Here is a 27,028-nt window from a genome sequence, read left to right on the forward strand (position 1 = left end):
ATAACCAACCACGGTTATATAAACAAAAACTGTTTTTACAATAATGAGGGCTGGAAGATCAAAATCAAGTTTATGGAGAATGTGGTCTCTAGTGAAGGGCTACTTTTATAGAAACGGAGCCTTCTCAAGGTAGCTGCAAATTACGATGGTGGAGATGCAGTTCTATGGGGGGGGGCACCCTTACAAATGTTCTAATGCCATTTGTGAAGATTACTCTTTAATGGCCTGATCATCACTCAAAGGCCCTACGTTCTACTACTATCTCCCGGTTGGTTAAGGTTTCAACTCATGAGCAGGGGTGGAGGGCACAAATACTCAGACCCTAACAGAAATTCCAGGAAATGACTTGAACACAGTTAAAAAAGTGAGGAGAGAGAGACAGCTGGAGACATCTCTCCTTTATATTAGACTCATATGTGAAATTATCTATTTGTTTCTATGGGGGCAATTTCTTATCCAAATGTAGTGAATGTCTTCTTCTCAGACTAGATTCTTGTCCAGAATAACCACTTAAAATTTTTGTTCAGTTGAATTAATTTAAAGATATATACAAAACCACCCTCATTTAACCATTTAATTCTCAAGTATTTGTAGAGAGGATATTTTTCAATAGTTCTGCTTAGTGAGTATAATTTAAGAAACACTTTTTTTTTTTTTTTTTTTTTTTTTTGGTTTTTCGAGACAGGGTTTCTCTGTGTAGCCCTGGCTGTCCTGGCACTCACTTTGTAGACCAGGCTGGCCTCGAACTCAGAAATCCGCCTGCCTCTGCCTCCCGAGTGCTGGGATTAAAGGCGTGCGCCACCACGCAAGAAACACTTTTAAACCAATATAGTATAGTATTACTTAATGATTATTCCTAAGCAGCTGATACATAAAACAGAGGCATTATTGTGTGTGGTGGCATATATCTTTAACCCTGGAAGATGGGAGGTGTATCTGTGTGAGTCTGAGGTCAGACTGATCTACATAATGAGTTCTGTGACAACTAGGGCTACACAAAAGAGATGTAACTTTCAGTTTGTTTTGTTTGTTATGTGGAGATTGAAGATGCCCTTTAACACACCCCTAAAGTTTTAGTTTAATCATCTATAAAATAAATAGATAAATAATAATTATAGCTGATCTACAAGGGTTAGTGCAGCTAAAAGAAGCCTAAGTTTTAATCTTTCCAACAATGTGTTGCAAAGTGTGACCACCCACAAGCCTACAAGTCTGTTTAAATGAAATTCCCAGATCCACTTGCAGACCTACTAAGTTAGGTGTCCTGTAGATTATATTCATCAACCTGTGTCTTTAGCAAGTTATTATGCATAGTTGTCTGTGATAATCAGGGCCTGGAAATACACACTACATCTGATAATCAATGTGTTCATGCATGTATCACCAACAATCTCCTCTCTTAACTTCTACCTCCTCTAAACTTCCTCCTCCCATCTCCCAGGGAGAAGTATTTTGATGAAGATAAAACTTTTCTTTATGCTTCAGGCCTTCTTAATTGATATATGGGTGCCATTTTTTGTTTATTGTTAAAAGTTGAGTTGGTGCAGGAGTTTCTCCCAAAGGCTAATCTTTAGAAATTAGATGGACCATCTAGAGACTGCCATATCCGGGGATCCATCCCATAATCAGCTTCCAAATGCTGACACCATTGCATACACTAGCAAGATTTTGCTGAAAGGACCCAGATATGGCTGTCTCTTGTGAGACTATGCCGGGGCCTGGCAAACACAGAAGTGGATGCTCACAGTCAGCTATTGGATGGACCACAGGGCCCCCAATGGAGGAGCTAGAGAAAGTAACCAAGGAGCTAAAGGGATCTGCAATCCTATAGGTGGAACAACAATATTAACTACCCAGTACCCGGAGCTCTTGACTCTAGCTGCATATGTATCAAAAGATGGCCTAGTCGGCCATCAGTGGAAAGAGAGGCCCATTGGTCATGCAAACTTCATATGCCTCAGTACAGGGGAACGCCAGGGCCAAGAAGTGGGAGTGGGTGGAGGAGCATGTGGGGGACTTTTGGGATATCATTGGAAATGTAATTGAAATAAATACCCAATTAAAAAAAAAGAAATTAGATGTAATGGGTTAGGACCACAAACCCATACCACAGGGATGTAACTTTAGAAACAACCACTAAGTGATCTCTCATACTTACCCAGCTCTTTCTGCTACAAAGCAAAGCACACAAATGAGAACTCTCTACATAAATGAGAAATATGTGTATAAAATTCTGGGCACAAAATCACTTCACCAACTGAGGGTAACTCCTCTCTGTTTCACAAGCTGTTGCCCTCTCTAAGTTTATAATGTGGTCTGGGATAATGCTCTCACACACAGCTAGCACTAGCTTCTAAGCACATTTATAGACATTTTAATCAGAAATCTTACTAGGTGTGTGCGCTTTTTGCTCTCCAAACATCATGGAGCCTGATTTCTGAGGGAGTCTATTATAGTTAAACTTGGGCTTGGGAGACAGTTGTGACTTTTCAGTTTTAGTTACTGGATATTATAGATAAAGAAAGATAGGGTCATGATTTGAGAAAGGATGCAATGGGGAGTCCAAGCATGTGTTTCCAAGTGACCAGGATTTGATTTTGAGCTAAAACAGCCTGGTCTAATAACAACAGCAATGGATATTGGGATGGTGGATGGAGTGGAATTGATTTTGTTCAATCTTTTGAGAAAGAGATCCCAAGTAGTCTAACATTGACCTTATTTTGAGAAAATGTTTTCATAATGTGTACGGAGATCACTTCTCCTCTTCTCTGTTACCCTTCTCCAAGACCCTTGTGCTTTGACTTCTTAGGCTTCCTCACTCATGACCAAGACTCCAAATTTTAATTTTGGTGATCACCATTTTCTCATTTCTCCCCTTAGCTCCTGCAGTCTCTAACATCTATTTTTTTTTTCTCAGATATGAACTCAGGAGTACATTGGTGATTTGGAATATCCAGGGGTGGTGTCTGAAAAGCAGATGCAACTAGTTTTACTGCTATAGCTTCATAAAGGATGGAAAGTGGTGAAAGAAATGGGGACACCCCAACTCTTTCCCTCTCCTTAGGGAACCCCAGCATGTTAGACATCTAATGCTTCCCCCATCTAGTTTGTCACATGGTTCTTTTATTATTTTACTGCTGTGTTTCTTGGATATTGTTAACTGCTTCCCACCTTCCTTCTGTGTTCTTGGTTTATTTGTTTAATGTTTTCCCATCCATTTGACACCATTTTGTAATGTCTATGCTTAAACGTGTTCTTTATTTCCTCCAATCACAATTCATATATAACTGTGCAGAGGGACCACCCACTTGAAGATTGGTTATTAGGAGCCCAGGAAACTGACAAGAGAGGGGCTGTCAGGTATGTTTCACGTGTAAAGCATGCCCTTGGCTCTCCAGGCTTGAAGTGAGAGAATCAAAACCTGGAGTCCAGCTAAGGCAGGAGCAAGCCTCTAAAAGGCATGTGTTCCTGGGAGTCGCAGAGTAGAGCAGGCCTGCCAGTAGCTAGCAGCCCATGAGCTTGCTACTAAGGAAATTAAAACTTGAGCTAATGAGATGTAGGCACCTCCTGAGATGAGCTGAAGGCACCCTATTAATTATCTTTTCTAGGTAGCTTTTCCTAAACAATCTTAAAGTTGTTTCCTATTTGTTTAGAAGCACAAGACTTGGAAGACAAAAGTGCTTATAGAAGAGCAGTTAGAGTCAAACTCTTATCACGCTCTCTTTGGAGATGTTCCTCATCAAAAACATTCCCTAGCATGGGTCGCAAGAGAGGAAGGGGGTGGAGGGAGACTCTGCATAGATAAGAATGCAACCAAGATGACTCAGGTAGTCTCAAGGGGGATTTCTGGTGCCAGGGCATTAATAAATCTTCTATTGGCGTTGTAGTATTAGCCTACCTTTTCCAAGCACAGTAGTATATTTTGAGGATTTCAAGTGTTGAGATGTCCTAGCTCTGCCCCCCACCCCCTGAATCTTGACCCGCTGCAGAAGTCTATTTAACTTGGTCACCAGGAGAGTGATTGGAGGTTCTTGGATATTCCCTGGTCCTGGATAAACATTTAGGGTTACTTTACAGACTGGGACTCCAATCTCCTGATCAGATAGTAGTTTCTTAAGAATGTTGCCAGGTCTTGGCCGGATGAAGCTGAAGGAGTCCTGGCTGGTTGGGAGAAGACACGCAGCTGCAGGCTGCGGTGATAGGGACATTTCGGAATGAGGATGTAAGGGTGGAGAACTTGCAAACTTGTCCCCGGGCACCTTGACGCTTCCGAAGAGGTCTGGGAGAGACCCCAGCAGGATGTACCCAGGGCGGAGCAGCTGACAGCCCCCGGCGGCGCCGCGCAGCCCCTCTCCACCCGCGAGTGTGCGCGCGAGCAGCGGGCGGCGGCGGGAGGAGGCGCAGGCGCGCTGCTCGCCCGTCTGCAGCCCAGCGCCGAGCGCCTCGTCTCGGGGAGTTGATGGCAGCACCACAGTGCGGCCGCCGGGCCGAGCGCACCGCGCAGCCACCCGCGGCTGCCCGCCGAGCAGTCGACATGTGGGGGGACTGGGGTGGGAGCGGCCGGAGCAGCGCCAGGGACCCGGGCGCGCAGCAACCTCCGCTCTCTCGCCTGTCCTGACCTGGCTTGCTCGCCCCACCGAAGAATGTCAGCCAAGTCCAAGGGGAACCCCTCCTCGTCCTCCGCAGCCGAGGGACCGCCGGCAGCCTCTAAAACCAAGGTGAAGGAGCAGATCAAGATCATAGTGGAGGATCTGGAATTAGTCCTGGGCGACCTGAAGGACGTGGCCAAAGAACTTAAGGAGGTGAGAGGTGGGGGTGTGGGGGAGGGAGTGGGGCTCCCCGCGCCCCTCGGGTGGGTCCGGTCCCCCTTTTGGCTTGGGACTACAGCATTTCCAAACTCCTGGTAACTATGGAGGGATGCCTGCAGACCGACTTTCTTTGCCCGGGCTACTCGTGAGAAGAGTTGGAGCACTTTCTCTCTCTCGTTTTTAATCAGACAGAAATCAACTAGTGTTTTAATTGATGAATTCGATAGGTTGCTGGGAGGGATGGAGGCAAGCTACTGTCTACATGGGACTGTCAGTGGTGTCAGGGGAAGGGGTTAACTGGGGGTGTGTCGACCAGAAAAGACATGAGCATAGGCTGGCCAGAGCCAGTGTGATGCTCTTTGCCTGCCCTGCTGCTCCCCTAGAATCCTTTGGCAAGTCTGTCCCTGGCCTGGCAGCCCCTGGAAGCTGAGCTGAAGGGGGGCGGCTTCTGGGCCCTGGGCCAGGCCAGGGAGGGCACTGGGAGGGGGAAGCTCAGCTCAGGCTCTCCTCCCCTATTCTCAATCCCCACCAGAAAGAAGGCGACTCTGGTTGCAGACAGGAGAATTGAGCTTTGGGGACAGACAGAGATGTCTGGGACTTTCTCATTTTCGCAATCCCTGAAGCATTCCCTGCCCTTTTCCAAATGTTTCCAGCAACTCTGGGCCTTCGCGCCACCCTGAGTGTCTCCATTCTTCACTTCCTTCCTTTAATTCTGTCATCGCTTGGCATTGAACCTGAGCAGTAGTACTTACAAAGGGAGAGTGTACGTGTAAGTGTGTGTGTTGTTTGTTTTGTGGTCTCTCCTCTAGCATCCTGGTTCTTTAGAACTGGAATTGTCTTCCCCTCCCCCGCCAGTATCCGACCCCCTCTGTACTCCGCCCCTCCCAACCCTGGTGAACTGGATTGGAAGAGGTGAGGTGTCAGGTTGAGGCTGTGTAACTTAAGCAGCTTCAGTGGCCCAGGGCCCCAGTGAAGGCTAGCGTGCTGGAGGTGGGTCGCATTGTCAATCTGGTTGCCTCCAGTGGCTGGGGGAGCTGGTGGTGATGCCCAGAGCGCTGTTTCACTACGGAGTGGGCTCCTGGTGCTGCTCTTGGTGTCTGCAGTTCCAGCTGCAAGAAGGCAAACTTCTTAGGTGGTGGTGGTCTCCTAGGAAAGATAAGGGGATGGTCAATCATAGCCTGAATCTGAAACTGTAATGTGGTTTCCGGAGCCAAGAAGGAGGAGATTTGGGGCTGTTTGGATGACTGGCCTCTGGAGATTATCCTCCTGTCATTTCCAGCCCCAATGTGAGGACTCTCTCTGACATTACCTCTATGTCCAAAAACCTGAGTTTGTGATCAAATTCAAAGCTTGTTAACAAGATCAATCGCTTGCCAGAGTTCCTTTGTCAGTGTGAGAATCCATTCCTGTATGTTTCTCTGCAAACAGAACAGGATTACAGCCAAGGTCCTGAGAGTGGTGGTGGATAGTGATGGGTCAGGAAACTTGTTTGTGTTTTCAGGGTTTTCCTAGGCTTGTTTCACAACTCATTGGCAGATGCAAAGGTTATGCACTGCAATCCAAGGCTAGAGATGTTTCTCTAATGTTTTTTACTTTCTATGTTTGGTAGTTTGTGTTTTCATCTACAACATTATTATGATTTTAAAAATGAACAATTTAGGTGAGTTCCTCTGGGCACACCCCTGGTGTGTGTGTGTGGTGTGTGTGTGTGTGGTGTGTGTGGTGTGTGTGTGTGTGTGTGTGTGTGGTGTGTGTGTGTGTGTGTGTGTGTGTGTGCATTTAAAATAGTGGATACAGGAAACCATTAGCACCGAAGGGTATAGATTGTTTTGTTTACAGGATGAGACTAAGAAAGGTAGCCAGGCAAAATTCTGCCTCTGTGGGCCATAGCCATGTGTCAGGACACCTAATCTTTTGAACAGAGTAACCCAGAAGTCACTACTCACATTCTTATTTACTATTATTATTATTATTATTATTATTGTTATTATTATTGGAATTTAAGGCCATGAAAAAATACAGGAAAATGTCCAACCTCTTTCTTGTTTTGGGCTGGAATTGGAGATGTGAATAGAGGAGTCTGATGGTCTTTCAGTGTACTCATTTTTAAAAAAAAATATATCTTTTTGGAAAAAAAACCCCAGATACTTCTTAAATGAATAGAAATGCAGCAGAAGAGATGGAAAGTCCTGACAGATAGAGGTAGTGATAACATCTTTTGATGCCTTGCAAGAGTTCATTCACTACCAAGGCTTTTTGGGTAAAAACTCAGCCCAAACCTGAAATTTATGAGTGATAAATGAGTATTTAGGATGTGATATCACTGTTACTAACTTGGTTGTGGACACCATCATCCTAGGCTTGCATTTGGAGCCTATATACTAAAACTAAGTCTCAAAACAGGCTATTTATATAGGAAGAATGGGAGTTATTTCCAGGACAATATTTATAGGGCATGTTTAACCTATGACATCTTGCACTTGTGCAGTCTTGATCTGTTCTGAACAATAGAGTATACCCGACTAAGCATGTCTTTCATGAAGTGAGAGATAGAACTGATAACTTTTGTAAACTATACAAAGCATGTTCATTCCTCTACCCTAGACTTGTACGTATAAATGTTGCAATTAATATATGAACGGTGACATTTAATATTTTGACAGTTTATAACAATGTGCAAAATTTACACTTTATATAAATTATTACACTCAAAATTCAAATTCATTTATTGATAATACTAAGCTTTAAAACTATAATATACCTATATAAATTAATAGTGCACATTTATTAGCTTGGAATAATTTTGACCCAGAGTTGTTAATCACTACATTGTATTTGTTTACTTCTTTTGGCTTTTATTTTAATTACAACTTAAAATTTAAATATTCTGCCTTTTAATTTTGTACAAATCTCACCAGTAAGACTTACTTTTTGGCTGGGCAGTCGTGGCACACGCCTTTAATCCCAGCACTAGGGAGGCAGAGGCAGGCAGATTTCTGAGTTCAAGGCCAGCCCGGTCTACAGAGTGAGTTCCAGGACAGCCAGGGCTACATAGAGAAACCCTGTCTCAAAAAACAAACAAACAAACAAAAAAGACTTACTTTTGGTTGATTACTATTTTTGAAAGTAAGGTGTACTTACATCATTTCTCCATCCCTCTCCTTCCTCCCATCTCTCCCATTTAGTCCGTCCTTTTCTCTCTTTTTGATTCATGATTGTTTTAATAGTAGCTTTTTTAATTCAGAGAGGCAGGGTAAATCTGATCCCTGTACTAGCTGTTTGAAACACTTAAAATGAGTAAGAAAATTCTAGTGTGTTCAGTAAAAGGAGTCCTTGTATCTTTTTCTGATTCATTGTCTAATAATGGTTATTTAATCCATTATAATAGGATTGACTCTTATTAAGAGAGAGGTGGGATTTCTAGAACACCCAAATGCAGTTCATTTGATCTCACAATTGAGTAAAACCTCAGCACAACGTAAGACTTTAATAAATATTATTAATCGTTTAGCTTTCTGTGCTATGATTAAAAAAAATAACCTAAAATATGGCACTCTACATGTGTCCTTTCTCCACTTACCATGTGACAAATTTGACTGTTACTAAAATGAATAACTTGTTCAAGCTCAAATTTTTACTTAGGATGTGTTTAATCTACCATTAAACATCAGTAATATCAAAGTCATCATGGCTTTCACTGGTTACTCTGTTGATGTAAAGAAAAAAATTGAAGTTGTAGTACCAATTCATACATGTCCATTTATAAATCTGTACTGGTTTTGCACTCAGGAGTATGGCATCCTGTGAGTGAAGAAAGTGCCATGGAGAAAGGCATTAAGATAAGAACTTTAAAAAACTTAAAATTTATCCAGATTTCATGGTGGATATAAATGGATTGGTGTACAAGATGTCACACATTTATGTGTTGTAAGTAAATATTTGAGACCTCCATGAAGAGGACTCAACATAGGACTCTCCCTTTGAAATAGGTATACGAGTTGAAGAGGTAGTTAGGAAATGGCATTAACAAAATGCATCATTGGGATACATGCTTGATACCTGTTTTTCAATTCTACTAATTGAAAAAAAAGTGTTGGTTGAGATTCTAGAGTTTAAAGAATAAAATTAAGCACATTGGTATAGCAGATGTTAGTGGTCAAATTTTCACTAAGAAGTAAAGAAATAAATCTACTTTTAAAAACATTTCTCAAATAATTCAAAATGCTGGTAATTGTCTGAGTGTTATTTTAAAAGATGGAAAATGTGAAAAATTTGCATTAAATGTTTATTTGCAGGAATCTCACATAATCAATCGTGGCTTGTTTTGCTGAATTATCTCTTTGTTCAGACTGTTTACAGCCTTGAACTTTTCTTGTAACATCTCATTGCTTTAAATTTTGTCACAGTACTATTATATGAATAAAACAAACTTTAACCTGCTATAGGTAACATTTATGTTTATATCAGATGTGTGCTTGTGAGTAGGTGTCATGGAGGCAAAATAGAAACGGTCCTGTTCTTAGTGAGCTAGAATTATTTCATGATTGGATTTCACAACTAGGCAGGTGAATGGAAAACACCCATCATTTTTCTTATATTCCATATAAAAGAAGAGTACAACATATATAAAACTTATAGAAAAGAAGAGTGCAAGGTAAATAAAACTTATAGAAAAGAAGAGTACAACGTAAATGACACTTAGAAAACTTGGAAAATCCATCTGACATTGATTAAAAACAGAATTAATAATGGTCAGATAATCCTGCATTGGAACGTTCTTTCTTGTAAAAAAAAGTATTATGTTATTGATTTATGTTTAATGTGATTTGGTTATGTGTCTATTTGTGAACCTTGGAGGCCAGCAGAGGACACAGAATCCCTTGAACTTGGACTTTCAGATGATTGTGAGCTAAGATGTTGATGCTGAGAATTGAATCCAAGTCTGTTGGGAGAGCAGTCAGTGCCTTTAACCACGAGGCCATCTTGTGAGCCACTTAATGGTCTTTCTTATTGACTTATCCTCTTGAAGTTCTGTATTTTATTGCTCTGGGAAATCCTACAGTATTTTTAGTTAATGAGTCCATGCGTATAAAAGGCATTATTAGAACAAATTATAGGGATATGATCTCTGCAGTACTTTCTGAGTTCTAAAATTATGTCTGAATGGAAGCCAACAGTGTACTAAATAATAGGAATCACTGTATCCTTTCTACACTACAGTTTACCTTACCAATACTGAGATGCACTTACTAAATGTTAAAATACACTAATTACCCATTTTTTCTTCTTAAATATGGTGCCTTAGTATACTATTGAAAAAATGATTCTGTGATTATACAGATAGCTAATAACAAGCCCTTACCATCTCTCTCCCTCTCTTTTAATGAATTAGATCATTCAAAACACAGAGGATCATCTGGTAAGAAATGGAAGCAGCCTTAAAGTACTAGTGTGCTTCAGGCAACAGTAAAGTGAAAGATAAAAGAATTGATGTAATAGGTTTCATTGCTACCTGGATTGTGTTTTTCTACACCGCTGTTCTGAGGATTTCAAATATTTAGGTCTAGGTATTAGGAGAAGAGAAAGGAATAAAAATCTGAGCTACACATACTCCACCCCACCCATAAAAGAGATGACAGGGTCTTCTTATAGAGCTAGTTCATAAAACAGTTCACAGGCAATTTTTGAAAAGTAGGTGATAAAAATAGAAACTGACTTATGAGTACATTCTCATTTAAAGGCTGATAAATGATATCAAGATACAAAGCTGCAAATGTAAAATTAATGCACAACAAAGGCTACGATTATTTTAAAGAGCATCCGTTTCTTATTTCAGAATTTATGTTGTCTTGTACGACATCTAAGAAGATGCCTCAAATGAGAAGATGAAGCATAGTACTCAGAAGTAGATAATAGATAGTACTGAACACTTTTATATTTATTTAGTCTTCTGGTATGGATATTTTGATAAGGATGCAGTAAGAGAAATATGAATTATATATAATTCTATTGTCTTCTTTAAAATCTCCAGTGTATAACTACTATATGGTAAGTGACAGTGATAGATAATATTACATACACAAATTATTTCTAACTTTTGTAGTTATTAAGTATCATTAAGAGCAGCAGCTTTGGCAATAAGCAAGGCTAAAGAAAAGTGTTACATTCTACCAGCTTGTCTTCTAAATACTTTGAAGAATACTAACCTATCTAATTCTTGTAACTTTATTTCTCATTTTTACAGTTAAGAAAACTAAGATGATTCGTGTTAAGTTCCTTGCTCATAGACATTTGTGCAGAGGTGAAGCTTAAATACCATGTTTGTGTTGGAGAGTAGACAGCTTTCTACTCTGCTCTATTATGTTCTTTCTACTTATTTTGACTTTGTATTTTCTTAACTGAATAATGGAGGTTTTAATTCTTCAATTTATATCGAAGGTTTTTTTTTTCTGCCACCGTGTGTGTGTGTGTGTGTGTGTGTGTGTGTGTGTGCGCGCGCGTGATATTTTTAAGGCTAAAATTGGTGATATCATCTCTAAACAAGAGCCAGAATCTAATATTTACCAAAATAAAAAAGATAAAATCTTATCTAATTAATGCCCAAATCAGAATACACACCCACGTGCCTTTTCAGATTCAGAGAGACACTAAAGAAAGTATTTAAGCCTTTCTGTGTGGATTAATATTTTACTGGTAACAGTCTTTTATTATCTCACACCCCATTTTTGGAAGGCACACTTAGATTTACGTACCTGGATTGAGGCAGCATTAATATTGAATAAATTAGATCCTGTTGTTTTAATTTTTAAATAAGTAATTGCTTCAGTAAATTGTGAATGTTGTGAATATTATGCAAATTTTCAATATCATGGCTCAGAACATAAAAGTAAAAGCCAAGAAGGATGATTTCAGAGTCTCATGCTATATTTACAAGTGTGTGTGTGTGTCTGTGTGTGTGTGTGTTTGAGTACTGGGTATTCTACCAAGAACATGTACATGCTAGGCAAGCACATTATCACTAATCCACAGCTCCAACCTTTCTGGGTCTTTCCAATGAAGAAAAAAACTATTTGGGAAACACTCATTTTGTTATTGTATTGCATTTGAAGCAAGAGTCTATCTTGATGGCTGGGATCTGACAGTTGTTTTTGCTTTATGCTGTGTTTGATGAGTAAGAGAATTTGTTGAATTCCTAATCAGGCAAAAAAGAGTATTGAGTTGATTGACGATAACAGGTGTATTATTGTTGATTCATGATAACGTGTATATTGTTGTTGATTGATTTTAGTGTGTGTAGTGTTGTTGATTCATGATAACTTGTGTGTTTTTGTGTCCATAGATGTGAGCCATTCACTTTCTAGCATGTTAAAAACAGAAAAATCAAGAAATAGCCTGACTTTGAAATCCTGGTTGTCTCATTTCTGGTGTGATATGAGGAAACACATTTTATTATATTGAAAGGTCATTGGGAAAAAACTACTCTAAATGAGTATTTCCTGTACGATCTAGAAGGCTAAAGTCAGTGATATCATCGCTAAACAAGAGCCAGAATCTAATATTTACTGAACTGAAAAGATAAAACCTTATCTGATTCATGCCCAAATCAGAATACACTCACGAGGTGGCCTGCCAACTGAAGACAAATGTTGCCTTATATTGCATGCGTTAGGCTGTGTATTTATGCATTTATTGTCTGAAGATGGAAAGATAGGAGGTCTCAAAGTAATTAAACTCCAAGATCTCACTTTCAGGTAAAAATATAGGAATAATGTAAGCATAGGACATTTACTTATGATCCTTGTCACTCTTCCCGAACTGTGCAAAGGCTACTCAGGAACTGCTTAAGGACATTTTTTTTTTATGTGTAGGATAATTGGAATGACTCAGATTATATGTGTATTTTCAATTGCACTGTTATCATGATATTCATCACAGCATAAGTAGATTTTTCACTGTGGATAACGTATGCTTATCTGCAAGAAGAAAATTTAATGATTCCTAACAGGTTTGGCTTCCTCTAGCACTGTGACAAAGGTTAACAGTATACTGATGTGCAGCTTTCCTTTTTCACAACACTGAAATCTTATCACAAGCTTTCAAACTACCATATATATGACAGAAAAATGCCAAGTTCAGTAGCACTGACCAAGTCAATTTTCTTTCAATGTCAGTGGTTCTTAGTCATCGCTACATACCACACTCTAAACAAATGTTTAAAATAGGGGATATTTTTTCCTGGAACCAAACTCAGGCTATTGTTAAGTGTCTACTCATGTTCTGAGAACTTTCTATGAATGAGGAGAAAGCAAGTAAAGTGATTAAAAACAAACAAACAAACAAACAAAAACCCCAAAAAACAAAAAAACAAAACCAGCCACTGGCTGAACCCAAATGTTTTCAGTCTGTAGTTTGAGCTCTGTCTTTAAAGTTTAAAGACTAACAGTCTATATTTATGAAAATGGAAAAAAATCAGCATACTAGTGCCTGAAATAAGATGGTACACTGTTAGTTTTTGTCAACTTGATACAAACTAGAGGCATTTGGGACAAAGGCCCCTAGGATGAGAAGGTGCCTGTGGCCTTCTCTGTGGAAGTTTTTTGTTTTGTTTTGTTTTGTTTTGTTTTGTTTTGTTTTGTTTTGTTTTGTTTTGTTATTTCCAATGGATAGAGAAAAGTCCATCTCACTGTGGGTGGTGCCACCCAGGGCAATTGGTCCTGAACTGTATAAACAGGGAGCTGAATGTGAGCCTGTCAGCAAGCCAGAAAGCAACATTCTTTTAGGGTCTCTACTTCAGTTCCTGCTTCTTGGTTCCTGCCTTCCATTCCTGCCCTGTCTTCCTTCAGTGATAGTTTATGACTCCTGATTTGTAGGATGAAATAAAAATGGACCCTTTTGTCCCGAAGTTGGTTTTGGAACATGTTTTATCAGAGCAATTGAAATGGAAACTAGAGCAGATGGCTTTATTCTAGGGAGTACATGAGTAGTTTATGAGGAATTCATTTATTTTTGAAGTTCCTAAGTGTGCATGTCTCTAAGTCCACTGGTCTCTGAAATTATCAAAATCACATGTGACTGGTGGCTCATTCATTTTGTTGTTTCTTATGACGAGTGACACAGCATAGCATTTTACTATGAGATAAAATATTTCCAGAGCTCAGTTTTAAGCATGTAGTTAAAACTTGTGCCAGGATGGCATCGTTCTTTGTTGTTCTTAGTTTTATTCTTTTTTTTTTTGCAATGTATATTGGTAAATTATGAAACAGGTATTGAATTTCTGATATATGTAAGTTGTTGTTCTGTAAATCTTGAAAGATGCATGCATGGATAAACTTAAGGACCTACCCTCAAAGAACTTTACTTGTGGGAGGAAAAGCTTCAGTTCTGGGTCAATGGTTAGAGAAGTATAAAAAGTGTATAAAAAATGACCAAAAATACAAGACAAACCCATTATTCTTTTTATATTAAATTCTGAGTTATTTCTTTAAAAAGGTCTTTGAATGATATCTACAGTAACCCTTGCATTACATCATAATTTTATGTGTGAGGGTAAGTCTTTGAAACTTATCATCATACAAAGTTATTTGTTATTTTATGGTAGTTAATCATATTGGCATATTGTAAAATTTTAACTGGTTACAAAGACTTTAACATAGTTTTATGAAACAACTCTCCCAATGGGAATTTCTGCTGTCAAAGAATGATTACATTACAGCCATCAGCTATTATTGTTCCTTTTACTCTCTGTCAAATTATTAATGTTCACACACATTAGAATGAGCTTTTCAGGTGAGTTTCTTTGTATAAGATATGAACAATATTGACAAAATTACTGAAAATAGAATTTTTCTGAGCATAATAATTCCTCAAGAATTATTAGAAACCAGAGTTTGCTGGATCATGGATTGAGTAGCATGCAATGGAATGGATATTACTTTTAGGGGGGAAAGCATGTCACTGCCAGAACTGTATAAACTGGCTATAGACAACATTAACCCCATGCTACCAGCATAAGCAGATAAAATCCATCAACAAACTGAGCAAGCATTTTCTCATTTTCAATACATTTTTTTTCATAAGGGTGGAGTTGAGACATTTACTAAGCAGCTCAGACTGTCCTCAAACTTCATGTTCTTGTCTCTGCATCCTAATATAATTGGGATATAATGGGCATGGATCACCCACGACTCCTGTTCTAATGTATGTCCAAAAAGTATCACTCGTATTTGATGGAGAATTTGAAGAGCCAATTTTAAGAAAATCTAGTAAACCTATTAAGAGCTTAAAGCCCATCATTCACTGGAGGGTTAGATTATTCTTGCTAATTTACTCAAGGAAATCATTCAACTTTCCCTTTCTCTCAATACCCTTGTAATTTTTAAATTGTTTTCGAGAGGATTTATCTCCAAATGTAAATGAAATAAAACGCAATACAACTATTTTTGACATAGTTTCCTGAATATTGACATACCATTGCTTAACTTGCCTTTGAAATAAACTTGAGTGACTGGACAGTCCTGTTAACACGTATATCTTCTTACCTTTTCTTAAATCCGTTACAACAAGGTCTCTTCTCATCACTATAGCAAAGCTGTCTCTGCCCAGATTGCCAATGGCCTGGTTATTTAATCTAACAGTGAGTTTTCAGTGCCAGGATTCTGTAATATATTAGGTGTTAGTGTTATATATTAGTAACACCGGAAGTCTATGACAATTTTTTTCCCCATGTGTTTGAAGGTGCTGTGTTTTCTCAACCTATTGATAACCCTTACCCCTGTCACCTACATGTATTCCTCCTTGGAGATGTTTAAACTCAAATTGCTATACTTTGTTTGTAATTTTCCCATTTTTTCTTTTTTTCTTTTTTTTTTACTAAATCAGTGAATAAATTCCATTAATAGGTCCCTTATTCTTAAATTTGCCTAACTAGTAATTACTTTCTCGAATCTGGATTTTACTTTTTAATCTTCTTCCTCCTAGTACACATTGTTCTCTGTCACCTTTCTCATGCCACTTGGAGATGTCTCTCAATTATATTTTGGGGGCAATTATCAATTCTCTCCAAGTCATGTGAAAGGCTGATTGAATATATATGTTCAACAACATTTGACTAGGTCTTCACTTGTCTGCTGCTTGCACCCAGCCAACATCCTGTCTCACTTGGGTTGTTACAGTGCTAACACGGTCCCTGCTCCCCTCCTCCCGTACATTCTCATTCCCATTGGCTGTTACTCCCTGCAACTTCTCTGGACTTCATCTTTACTAATTGCTAACTGGTTGTCTTTGCTTAAACAGCAATAATCTTGCTATTTTATCTTTTACATCTTTGCTATAGGAGTGAAGTGATAGGCACAATCAAGTTGACTTCAACTGCTCTCTAATTGAGGCCATTTTTGGCACCTCCATATGTAGTTACACGTAGTGAATGTATTGTCATATATTCCTGTGCAGGCCAGAGGTTAAATAGTTCCTCAATCATTTTCTATCCTAAAGCATATGTCACCACAGATAGACTAGCTAGCCAGAGAGCCCCAGGGAGACCCTACTGTCGTTTCCTTCCCAGACCTGGGAATATAGTCACACGCTACTGTGCCAGCTGTTTTACTTGGATTTTGAGGATCGAATTGAGAACCCCATGCTTGAGCTTCAAGAAATTTACTAACTGAGCCCTTCCCCTAGCTCCTCCTTCTGTTGATATTCGTGAATTTTATATAGTTTGCACAACATATTTGCACAGTTTGTTTTTGTTGTCTGTTTCTTGTCTCTCTCATGCTAGCTCTTAGAGGTTAGTGACATATGTATTGTCTCTTTATTTTCTCAAGTTCTTTGAGTAACAGCCGAGTTGCAGTAGATGCTTATCAAGAGGGAAGAGAGAGAGAGAGAGAGAGAGAGAGAGAGAGACAGAGAGACAGAGAGACAGAGAGACAGAGAGACAGAGAGAGACAGAGAGACAGAGAGACTGTAGAAACTAAGGAGTTTTCTGTGAGATTGTGGCCACTTGTAACGTAGTATCTTCCACTCATATAGTCTTACCAACGTGACTGCCCAGACATGTGTCTAACAAGCAGACATGCCAAAGTGGACAGGGAAAACCCTGTGAGACCTTGAACCTACACAAAGACCTATAGGCAAGGAGGGAATGCTCAGCAGGAGAACTGTCTTTCCAAGGAAAGAGCACACCTACTGGTTTTCCCATCCCAAATGTCAGCCCTGAAAACACACGTACAAGTAACATTTTACAGGTTGAATAGATTATACTTAGGGATGTGCGTGTGTGTGTGTGTGTGTGTGTGTGTGTGCGCGCGCGCGCGCGCGCGCTACCCAGGCCTGAGAGATGGCTCAGTGGTTTCTGCATTCACTTCTGGGCAATGTTGTCAGCCTGCTTACAACTACCTGTAACTCCAGCCACAAGGGAATATAATGCTATAATGCCCTCTTCTTACCACACACACACACACACACACACACACACACACACACACACACACTCAATTAATGTAAAAGAGGCCATGAATTTGAAGAAGATCACTGAGAGATACATGGTTAATTTTGGAGGAAGGAGAGGGGAGAGAGAAATGTTGTAATTATAATCCCTTGAACTGAACCATATACAAATACAAATAAAGAATTGTATCTTTTTCTGACTCAAAATGTATTCTCCTAAACCGGACCTCTTCCAGTTCAAAGAAATAATCATTGATTTTCCACTACTTTGCCATACATTCTGAGAATGCACATACTCACTACCTATAGATACAGTCTGTATGAATTCTTTGTACTCTTATCCATTTATGAACATCGTTTGAATGAGTTTCTGTTTTCCCTTCTTTGATTTCACAATAGAAGAACATTCTCTCCTTGAAATGGCCAAAGGTCTTCCTGGTGAATGCTGTCAAGCTGAATGATGCTTTATAGGCCAGAACTCTAAATTACACAAGACAAAGCAAACAAAACCTTATCAAATCTCCACTGTTCTCATCTTTAGTCCAGTGGTTCTTAAAGTGCCCCTTCACTATTGAAATTCTCAACAAATCCTGCCTAAGCCATGAATTTGGTAGGGAATACAATTGAGAAGTCTCATTTGCTTTTTAATTCAGGAATGTCACATTAAGATATTTGAAACAATAGCATGATCAATTAAATCACTCAATTAAAATTCTATTTTTTCAAGTATAAAATGTAAATTGAAATGGAGAGAGAGAGAATATATTTACTTTCTACAAAACAACATTGGCCTTTATTCCTGCTTGAATACTGTTCATCTTCTTTTCATTAACTTTTGCAAATTTTAAGTAAAATGGAAAAGACATTTAAAAGTTGACAATGGATCCTGTTTGAATAAAATTTTAGTACTCTGTTTGAGAATCAAGCATGAACAACTGAGTGAGACCTAATACGTGAAAGACCGAGGGACTGCAGAAGCTCTGTATTCAGTTTCCTGTTTTGTTCTCTTACACACCCCCTCTAGTGTTGGAAAATATGGAAACTCACAATTAGCCTGTTGTCACTTCTGTACAGACAGTTATGTGGAAACAGGGTTTTCCCCTAATATTGTTTTGTTTTCCTTAAATGATGTTGTTATAGTCCTAACCTCTCAGAATTCACCATCTCCCTTCTCTGAGGATGCTGACAGGCCTGGCTCTCCCACGCCCATGTGTAGAATCTGTGTACTTCTGTCAGGGGCACAAATAGATCTCCATCCCTACATCTTTCCTCCATTTGTAAACCTTCAGTCAGGAGTTTTGATTTGCAACTTGAAAGTAATCAGCTATTTTTTCACATTTAAAAGATATGCAAGCGGAAAAAAACCCCTGTTTTACTATATGAATTGAATATAGATAGAAAAACATTAATGATGGAATTTTGGTATAATATAATGAAATGTCAGGTAAATACAATCCCTTTCAAACTCTCTTGTGAAATAAATGTAAAATCTACAGAAGAAAAGTTGTAAAATGAAAGATAAATCCTTATTTAACATGGATTAATAATAATTTTAACACATGTAAAAGATTATTTTCTGCCATAAAACTCATTTGTTATTTTCTGATTTTTAAAAATTAGAGTCTGGTGTATACATTTCTTTTCTAAATTAACTGACAATATCACAGAAGCAACGTGACGTATAGTTTTTAAGCCATTTTAATATTTACTAATATTTACTGAATTTCAGTTTCTTATTATTAGATAAAGTTAAAACATAAGAAAAGAGTACTCAACACCACTACCCTCCGTCTGGCTTCTGAGCATGACAAGGCTTTGGTACCTTTGAGTTCACCACACAAGGTCTCCAAGATTGATCCTAACAACATTCTGTCCTGAAGCAGGAAGGATGGTCATGAGGGTCTCTCTGAAGATTTGCATGCAGTTAGTAATTGCTGAGGGAAAATGCGATGATATTTTCTGTAGCTGGAAACAATTTCATGCTCCTGGTAGAAAGGGAGGGTAATCATTAAGGAAACGATGAGGATCAGCAGGAATTGGAGTGAAGAGGGAGAGATAAAGGGTGAATAAGACCAAGCAACATTATATATGTGTACAAAATACCATAAGAAACCAAAGGCAAAAAACAGAATAAAATTTTTTCAATGATTATCAGAGATACTGCTTGAAATTTCTATTCGCTATTTGGTAGTATACCATAAAGATTGATACACTTTAAAATAGAACTCAAAACTTAGTAGGCACCTTTTAGAATTCTTCCAGATTTGGTTTGGGTGCCTAATCCTTGATTATATCTGTTATGTTGCATACCCTGGCAAGAAATAAAATTTTAATGTAGAGGATAACGTGGTACAGTGTGTGCATCCTTGATTGTTTCATGAATCACGAATGCTTGAGATTTCTCCATCTGCTTCCTGAGGTTACTAATATTCACAAATCAAAGGATTATATTACGAGTAACCTCTTAGCTTACGTCAGTCTCACAGCTCAGTGAAAGCTGTGCTGGCCAGTGATGTTCTAGCATGTTCCAGGAGAGGTAGAGGGCTTTCAGGAAGCTGTCCAGAAGAATCTTCATCCTTAGTGCATGTTTTTCCACAAGGTACCAAAAAAAAAAGTTCTAAGTTGTGCAAAAGCAGTTTAGTGTTACTTAATAGAGGCAGCTTTGATGCAGTACAGTCTAGCTTTCAGAGATTTGAAATGTTGCTAGTCATGCTAATGCTCTTATTGGATTGTGAAAATAATCCCCCCCCCAAATACTAAGGAAGAAAAAGATTTGATGTCTTAAAATGTTTGTTTGTTTGTTTGTTTGTTTGTTTTTTAAAAAAGAAGAAGAGAACAGACCTACCATTAGATCAAAGTGGTAGAAAGGAAAAGGAAAAAAAAAACCTACAAAAAACAAACAAACACCCCCCCCCCAAAAAAAAAAAAACCACAAAGCATTGTCATTGGATGGTTGCATGGGTTGGATGAAGAAGAGGGCAGGGCTATTTTGGTTGGTTTGTGAAACCCAGAATTGTGAATATAGCTAGAGGAAGTAGGTCATATGGGGTAGGACTATTATCTCTGTCCCTCCCCTTCTGTTCATTTCTTCCTGCCTGGCAAACAGTGAGAACAGCCTTTACCACAGACTCTCAATGGAAAGAGTTTCTGCCACAGGCCATGCTACAAGCAAATATGTGTATGAAGTGGTAAGCTAAAATGATTCCTTTTTCCTAAAGTTGTTTCTGCCAGAAACTTGTCAGAGCAATGGGAAAATTAACAAATATACCACTGTGGATATTTGCTTTCTCTATTAGCAGAATAGGAGTCTAGCATACGTAGGATTTTGTAACTTCTGCTAGTAGCCTTTGCAAGAGTTTTTGTTTTTGTTAAAAGTAAAGATGAAAATAATGATGAGTTATGTTCATCTTTATTTAAATTATAGAAAGAATATCACAATTATCAATATAGTCAGAATATAATACATTCACGCAAATAAAGTCACAATTTTAAAATCAGATGTTTCTTTGAATTTAAGAAAAGTTTCCTACAACATGCTCTATTTTTAGTGTCATACAAAAAGTATTTGGTTAATGATAAAAAAAAAAAACCCTGATTGTAGCACTTTAATAAAACTAAGTTAAATTTATGAAACATTTCTAGAATGATATTATTTGCAAAAAAATATAAAGTTAATTAAGCAATAGTTCAATCATTATAGTCAAATTGATTTACAACCCTCAATTAAACCAAGAAATATCCAATCTGATTTAGTATCTCATCTATCATTCTGATACAAAATGGCTCATGATTCTTTTCTTTGGTTGTTATTACTAAGACTGACACAATTTTAATGTTTATGAGCAAAGTTTAACCTGGGAGTAAAAATTACAAATATAAATGTTTCATATAAAGATAGAGAAATTGACACTTGTTAAATTTTACCTTACTTTCTTGTCCAGTTGCTGTGATTACAGTAAAAACAACTTAAGGGCTTGTGTGGGAATTTTTTGTTTTGGATTTTTTTTTTTTTTTTTTGGCTTACAGCCCAGCAGGAAAATCACAGGAGGGGAAGTCACAGATAACTACAAGAGCCTGAGGCAGCTTGCTACACTGCAACCAAAGTAAAGAATCATAATGAAAAATTCTTGTTCTCAGCCATCTCCTTTGTATGCAGCCTAGAGAATGGTGCTTCCCACAGTGAGCATATTCTTTCACCTCAATTTACTTCATTAAGAAATTTCACAAGGAATGTGCAAAGACCCATGACCCTGGTGAATGTATATCTTATGCATCTGACATTTCAGATTCATCATCATCATCATCTCTCTCTCTCTCTCTCTCTCTCTCTCTCTATATATATATATATATATATATATATATATATATATATATATATATATATATATAAAATCCTGTTGACATTTTATACAGTAAGTAGTGCTTACCCCATAGTAGTATTATAAAATGTTAAATAAAATATAGGTCTGTACACATAAATTTCCAAGATTTTTTTTCTTGACAAGGATATTTAGCTGGTCTAGAGTGAATAAGAAATTTGAATAAATGAATTTGTACTTAAAGTTCTGTGTCAGCTCTACTTTTACCACTTTTCTTATTTCAGAATTCATCTGTTATGATAATCAATTGGAGCACTTAGGTGGCAGAGGCAGGAGGATCTCTTTTATTTCTAGAAGAGTTTACACACAGACATACACATACACAGGAGAGAAAGAGAGAGAGAGAGAGAGAGAGAGAGAGAGAGAGAGAGAGAGAGAGAGAGAGAGAGATTGATTCTAGCTATTGTATAGGCTGGCAGCATGGTGCCTTATGACATAATCATAAACTACCCTGGTCTCGGTTATGTAACTCAACAGTAGTTCATTTTGTTCAATATAAAAGCACTCTCTAAAGCCAGAGAGTGAGGACTTGTGCTCTAGTGGGTCATTCTGGGACTCCTGTGCTGCTATTATGGTTTCAGGGGAGAAATGTAAGAAGAAATAACAAGATGAATGTTTTAATCTGCAAACAAAATAGATTTCCTGTCCATATATAGAAGTGTGTTCCATCAAGAAATATAAGGGAATGAAGCTTTTTGAAACCAAAATGGAAATGAAATCAGTTGGAACGCGAAAGCTCAGAAGTATCCTAACCACAACTCCACTGGATTATAGTTGTACTAAGGTTTATGTGATGTTAATTTTGCAGGATTTCACATATAAACACACATATATGTGCACCTGTGTATATCTGCAGAGTTTCATACATACACAGAGAAGACAAGCAACGCATTGATATTATTTTCCAAATGCTGGAGGATACAGATTCTGGTTTTTGGTGATAGTGTTGGGGTAGGGGATGCTTGAGAAATGGCTCAATGGTTAAGAGCAATTTCTATTCTTCCAGAGAACCTGAATTCAGTTTCTACAACTGAAATCAGGTGATTCACAGGCACCTGTAACTCTAGCTCCAAGGGTCTCATGCTTTCTTCTGTCTTCCACTTCTAGGCAACTGCACACACTTGGCATTCCCCCACACAGACCATGCACACATACACATAAATAAAATTAATAAGACATAAATCTCTTAAAAGAAAAATTTTCCTGAGATTCTGAATCAGAATTATTGATTTTATGAAGAACTGTTTACGATCTTGCAAATTGAATGCATGTCAGGAAAGGTGTCAAAAACTCACCTTTTGCGGAACCTTTTGTCTATATCAAATCAAGGCTATATCACTCTGACTGTACTTGTCAGTAAAACTGTAAATAGAAAAAAAAATTCCCTTTAGTCTGCAGTGGTGAGCATTTCTGAATACTTCAATGCCAAAGTGGAACTCAGAACACAAAATCACAGGCAAAAGTAGATATCTGCTATTCTCCAAGCAATTCTTAACTCGTGTGAGCAAGAAACACAAAATGAAATTAGTATAGTTTTTGAGTTTCAGCCTAGTCTGACCTAGCTCAGGACATTTCCAAGCGTATTTCCTTACAGTAAGCTGCAGACACCCAATCAGAATGGGCAGCAGACTTCCTTTGAGATTTGTATTCTGGCCCTAGTGTGGAACAGAAAAAGAGAGCAAACGAACATCTTAGAATCATGTCTATGAAACAAGCATGTGTATCAGTAAGGGTTGCTTTTAGTAAAATAAGTCCCCAGCTACTCCATTTATCCAAATGAGCATGCGCCTCTGCTTGAAGCATGAAACTCTTCCTAAGGCATTGTGACTGTCTTGTGAAACACTAAAAGATCAAAGAAACTTCCATCCCCCAAAGCTGTAAACTTCAAAAACACAAGGTTACAGAAAATATCCTCTTTCCACCAGAATTTTGAATACAACTGCAGAATGCCATTTGAATTTATAGAATAAAGTCTGCAAGGTCAATTTTAGTTTATTTTCTTATTACTAAGATGATGCAATCTCTAGAAAGAACAGCACTTGGCCTTCTATGGAATTCTGAAGTCTACAAATTGCTTATACTTTATATAACTTATGTTATTTGGTATGCAATTTAAATAATATTCTAAAAATTTATATATTTTGTTAGTTGTTTCTTTTAGAGTTTAAAAATTATTTTCTGTTTACTCGTATAATAACTGGCATTTGACCAAAAATTGAAGATGTTTTAAAATTATACAAAAAAAGCAAAAATATAAATATTGGCTCTCTTTTTTTTAGGATTTATTTATTTATATTATGTATATGAGTACACTGTGGCTGTCTTCAGACACACCAGTAGAGGGCATCGGATCCCATTACAGATAGTTGTGAGCCACCATGTGGTTGCTGGGAATTGAACTCAGGACCTCTGTAAGAGCAGTCAGTTCTCTAACTGAGCCATCTCTCCAGCCCAATATTGCTATCATTCATTTTAAGAATATTATTAATGCAAACTTATAAAAAGACTGTCTAATAAACGTCAAGAAGATTTACTGGCACAGAAAGTGCCAAAATTCCACAGCAATCACCATGGTCACTTGTTGGCTTATAACATCCATGTGTACTTGTCGATGTGCTAGGGATCTTCAAAGTGGAAGCAGTGATATAACATGCACATCGCTCATGAGTGGCTAGGACACTTGTAGATGCTGGTTGAATTATGACTAGGTTTCCTTCAGCATGTTTCTCTGCTAACACTTTAAGTTTCCTGAAGTGACTTCAGAAGGAAGGTTCCACAATTTATTTTCTTGGCAATCTGTTATCATGGCATTGGCAATGCCTTACAAATGCTATGCATTACTGTCTCTTCTCCCTCTGTAGGAACTTAGGCAGGAGACTGAGTGGGTATACACATAAGGTTTTAGTGTTATTCCCATTTTGAAACTACTATTTGTAAGGAATGGCTTACTGTCTAGACTACAAACCTTGGTAACAAACTTTGTTATGCATACTTGATAAATCAGTGAATTTAGAATACAATAATCACAAGCATAAATCTATCACAAAATGGTAAATTCAACTGACAAATTAATATTCAGTTTCTTTGTTTAATTTTATTTTGAATTCACATATACAACACATGCTGTTCACTTAAAAATTATAGTTTTGCAACTAGTTTTTGCTTATGTGTTTGGCCTTCAGCCAAAAGACAACAGAAAAGTAGTATTCATTGCAACAGACAATTTTATGAAAAAAATGTACATTTCTCTGTATTAATTAATTAGTCTTAATAAGTTGATGCTGCTTCATTTTAAATTTAAGCTTTCAGTCTGAGATAATTGTAGATTCACATGCACGTGTGTAAAGAGAATTGATGGAGACCTCTTGACCTTCTCCAGCGCTCTCCATGGAAATATCTTTCAAATCTGTAGCAAAATATAATAACTGGGATATTGACATCAATGGAGTTGGGATTCAAATTTTCCAATGAATAAAAGGATTTTACCAGGGTCTTTTACAACTCTCCCAACATCACTAACATGTCCATGCATGCCCTAACCACTCATAACCTTTTTCTGTAAATTTTCTTTTGTGAGATAGTTATAGTTGAAATGTAAATGAAGAAAATATCTAATAAAATGACTAAAATAGTTATAATATAAAATCAAATTATATGTACTATTATGAACCTTTGTTCATCTTATATAATTATCTATGAATCAACATTTCCCAACAATTTATTTATTTTTGCTGTTTACTAGTCCGTCACGGTACAGATGCACCATCCACTGTTGAGCATTTGCATGTTGACGGACATCTGTGTTGTTGACAGTTTAGGATTCTGCTGAGCAAATCTGGGGTGAATATGTATGTACGAGTTTTCAAATGAGCATAAGTCACCTTTTCTGTTGGAAATACTGCCCGAGCATGTAATTTCCAGATCATGCTGCAGTTCCAGATCAACTGTGTTCCACTGGGGTTGTATCATTTTTTTCAGTCTGACTTGCTCTGCATGTGCTCAAGTTTCAGTTGCTCTCTTTCTCTTAACCTGCATTGAATTCTGCTGTTTATCTTTGGCATCCTGGGAAGAGTGATGGGTTTGGTTCACAGTAGTTGTTGGCAATGATGTTGAGTCCCAGTCTTCATTGATGGGCAGTCTTTTTTTCTGTCTGTTCTGAAAAATTTTAGTTTTGGTTTTGGTTTTTACTGTTGAATTTAGACAGTTCTTTACATACTTTGTCTAAGGTTTTCCAATATATCATCTCTAATATAGCAATGGTTTGAGGGTTTTTTTTTCTCCCACGGAATTTTGGGTGAATCAAATGTATAGTTTTATGATAAACTTATTACACTTGATACCGATAGCATCATGCCTAATGTAAATAACAATATTTCTCTGCTTTGCCCTGTGTATTGAACATTTTACTTTACATTCATAGTGTTGGGTCAAAGCTAGGTCCTTGTGCACATGGAATACTGAGTCTACTAATTAAGAAGTACCTTCTGCTACAATGTTTCCTTATATTTTCCCCCAAAGTCCATCGTCTTACACTTGGCACATCACTCTGTAGCAGACTTTGAATTATATTTTATGAGGTTTTAGAAAGATTGATGCTGTTTGTTGTGCTATGGATGTCTATACTTCCATTTAATACCATGGATGTGAGCACCTTAGCATCCTTCGATGGCTTGCTTTTCAACTTTTATGGAAAATCATTTAGAGATGTTTCACTGGACTATGAATTTGCTATTTATGACTCCCATCAGTATATGTGTCCATCTTTTCAATGACACTGCATAGGATATAAATTAGTCTACTTCTATTAGCCTTGAAGTTGTATAGACTAGCTCTTCCTACCTTAGACTTTTCCAAATATTTTTGCTACTCTAATTCATTTAATCCCAACATTAGGAAACAATGTTAAGATCATCTTGTATATGCATAAAAATATACTGAAGGGAGAACCCACTACCCCCTACCCCCTACAACAATACAGTTTATTGCCTCACTTCTTGGTTGCCCAATAGAGCTAGATGATAATACTCTATTATTACAACACCACACACCTTGATATAGACCCTCTTAAAACTCCCCAGAATTCCAAATGTTACATAATCACAAAAACAATCTGCAGCTGGCAAAACCATTCCTCTGCTAGAACATGAGGCTAATCATAGTCAGCTGCAGTGAATGCCTACACCTGGGATTAAAGTGAAAGCACATTAGCATAATATTTCTATGTCTTCTAAAGGAAACAAAATTCCAGAATTCTCAAAAATGTCACTAAAATCTATAATACCATCTGTTTAGAAAAGATGTTCCTACTTGTATAATAGTGGCACAACTGTTATGGGAATAACCAACTACTGTAATTTTATTTGAGGTCTGCTTCACAAGAATTTGTGTCTCCTACTGTAA

General features: G+C 37.7%; 1 protein-coding gene across 2 annotated transcripts in view; it reads left to right on the forward strand.

Moving 5' to 3' along the window:
- The first annotated feature begins 4,080 nt into the window (after nucleotides 1-4,080).
- Prr16 (proline rich 16) overlaps nucleotides 4,081-27,028 on the forward strand; it is a 205,011-nt gene continuing 182,063 nt past the window's right edge. Inside the window, exon 1 of one of the 2 annotated variants that reach the window (XM_021150622.3) lies at nucleotides 4,081-4,802. In XM_021150622.3, coding sequence (XP_021006281.1) covers nucleotides 4,644-4,802 — 159 coding nt within the window. In that variant the 5' untranslated portion in view covers nucleotides 4,081-4,643. Of the gene's footprint in view, nucleotides 4,803-4,851; nucleotides 5,578-27,028 lie in introns of those variants that run through there. The other variant, XM_085833660.1, reaches the window with a different exon arrangement.

This window comes from Mus caroli, unplaced genomic scaffold, assembly GCF_978045245.1.
Source record: "Mus caroli unplaced genomic scaffold, Mus_caroli_1 scaffold_19, whole genome shotgun sequence".
NCBI lineage: Eukaryota > Metazoa > Chordata > Mammalia > Rodentia > Muridae > Mus > Mus caroli.